The sequence below is a fragment of the Octopus bimaculoides genome, chromosome 4, assembly GCF_001194135.2.
Source record: "Octopus bimaculoides isolate UCB-OBI-ISO-001 chromosome 4, ASM119413v2, whole genome shotgun sequence".
NCBI lineage: Eukaryota > Metazoa > Mollusca > Cephalopoda > Octopoda > Octopodidae > Octopus > Octopus bimaculoides.
The window spans coordinates 89,804,801-89,807,033 of record NC_068984.1 but is presented as its reverse complement, the minus strand read 5'-3'; the positions used below and the strand labels follow the sequence as shown (position 1 = coordinate 89,807,033).

General features: G+C 32.7%; 1 protein-coding gene across 1 annotated transcript in view; it reads right to left on the bottom strand.

Annotated features, from left to right (window-relative positions):
- LOC106869978 (collagen alpha-1(XII) chain) overlaps nucleotides 1-2,233 on the bottom strand; it is a 7,960-nt gene that overhangs the window by 2,640 nt on the left and 3,087 nt on the right. Inside the window, exons 2-3 of the mRNA XM_014915926.2 lie at nucleotides 2,106-2,133; nucleotides 211-774 (exon numbers count right to left, since the gene is read on the bottom strand). Of these exons, the coding sequence (XP_014771412.1) occupies nucleotides 211-774; nucleotides 2,106-2,133 (592 nt within the window). The remainder of the gene's footprint in view (nucleotides 1-210; nucleotides 775-2,105; nucleotides 2,134-2,233) is intronic.

Below are 2,233 nucleotides of genomic sequence, written 5' to 3'. Positions count from 1 at the left end.
ACACACACACACACACACACACACACACACACACACACAACACACAGTCTCTCTTTCTCTCGTTCTCTCTCTTTCACACACATACACACAAATACAAAGTACACGAATTAAAACGAGAAAAACAAGAACATCAAGTAAGGTTAAAGCTGAAACAATTACAATTAAATTTCATATGCTATTAGAGTGATAAATATATTACAATCTATTTACCTTCACATGTTTTTGTTCCGAATAGTTTCACTATTCCTTGCAAGGCCGAATAGTTACCAACTTGGTACACATTTTCAATTGGGTCGCTAGCTATTGTCTTCAATTCCTCTACATCATAACTTGCTCCAACACCAATTGCATAAATATGGACACCAAGTTTGTGAAGGGATTTTGCAGTGTTTCTTGTCGCAACAGGGTCACGTGACATACCGTCCGTAATAACGACTAGAATAAATGGAGCCTGGTACAGTTTCTTCTTCATTTCTATCTGACTTTTGGCTAACTCTAGTGCTTTAGCCGTATTAGTAACACCAGATCGATAAGGAATCCTGCCAACTGCTGCTTGAATATCCTCACTCGTACTGTACCGATCAATAGAAAATTCAAGATGAGCCTTAGTGCTGAACGTAATTGCACCCACACGAACGGCTTTATCATCTGCACCGATATCAAAGTTATTGACAAGATTTTGGACGAACTTCAATTGTTTCGTGTAATCAACACTCCAAATACTACTCGAAGAGTCCATGACAAATATAATATTTGCCGCCTTACCAGTGCATTCTTTAAAAGAAGTAATATAATAATATATTACAGTTTACATTGTTTCAAAATAAATAACGAGTAAATATCAAAACAGTAAAAATCAACTGCGCAGGCAGAGTTTCTGATAACAATACATGCATGAGACTAAAACGAAATATATTTTTCAAATAATTCAAGCTAACGCTGATACTCAACTGTGGGTTCATGTAAACATGTGCAATGCTCAAGCATTTACGAATTAAACGTTACGTAAAGAATTAGAATTGTATTTCTTTAGTAATTATTCTTCTTTTCTTTTACTTGTTTCGGTCATTTTGACTGCGGCCATGCTGGAGCACCGCCTTAATAGGTGACTTTTATAAAATTTACAAAAAAACAAACAAAAAACTTATATTTACTTTTTAGCGAAATTACAAAGAATTTTTTATACATGAAATAAAGTAAAAATTATCGATTATTGATAAAACTATAACAGGCTCAAAGTTGAAATATGGCATAATATATATTATCATCTTTATTTCAACAGAATTAGCAGCTCAGCTGAGAAAATTATACAGTTATTTGGATAGATTTTGATGTATTATTTGGAATTAACCTATACATAATAAAACATTATACTGGCATTGTTGAAACAAATTTCGTCCATTACTCAAATAGGACAGTGACTTCAAATACATTGTGTCCTTTGTTGCCGACAGTAAGAAGGACTTGCTGGTACAAATGGAACAAGCTTTGAGTGCCTCTAACAAGCTTCAAAACACCTGACAATCAAACATATCAAAGTCAACAATGCTAAACTTTTTCAGGGTATGTGTAGAGAGCAATTTTCTTTATTGAACCGAAACCGGGACTATGAAGGATTTTTATCCATCCTCTTAATGGTACTACACTAGGCTCCAGACGAAAGTTCAAACTTTTAATTGTATGAAAACAAGATAAAGATTCCACTCATCTCTACTCATTCCATTCATCTCTACTAGCGTTGCTCTATGCAGGGTAGGCTTCACTGGACAGTTATTTTACTAAACACCAGGCCATATCAAATGTTATGTTTTACAGACTTCCGTACCCTAAGGGAGGATGAAATAAAAATGAAGACCTACCAACGCTAATAGGAGAAACAGTGTCTTGACAGATCGCACCAGCAATTGCACTTTTCATTTCTATTTCAGCCACCAATGAGAAATATGAAGTTTAAGAAATAATGTGTATTCTGTCTATATTTATCTTAACAAATGCGTTGATAGCTGAAATAAAACTTCGAGTTTGAAAAATTAAGTTAAACATCGAACAGCTAGGTTACATAACAACTTTTAAAGATTTCATTAGATAGAAAATAAATAACTTACGTCTGTCTGAGGACACCTGACTTGATTCCTATAATAATAATAATAATAATAATAATAATAATAATAATAATAATAATAATAGTAATAATAATAATAATAATAATAATAATAATAATAATAATAATAAT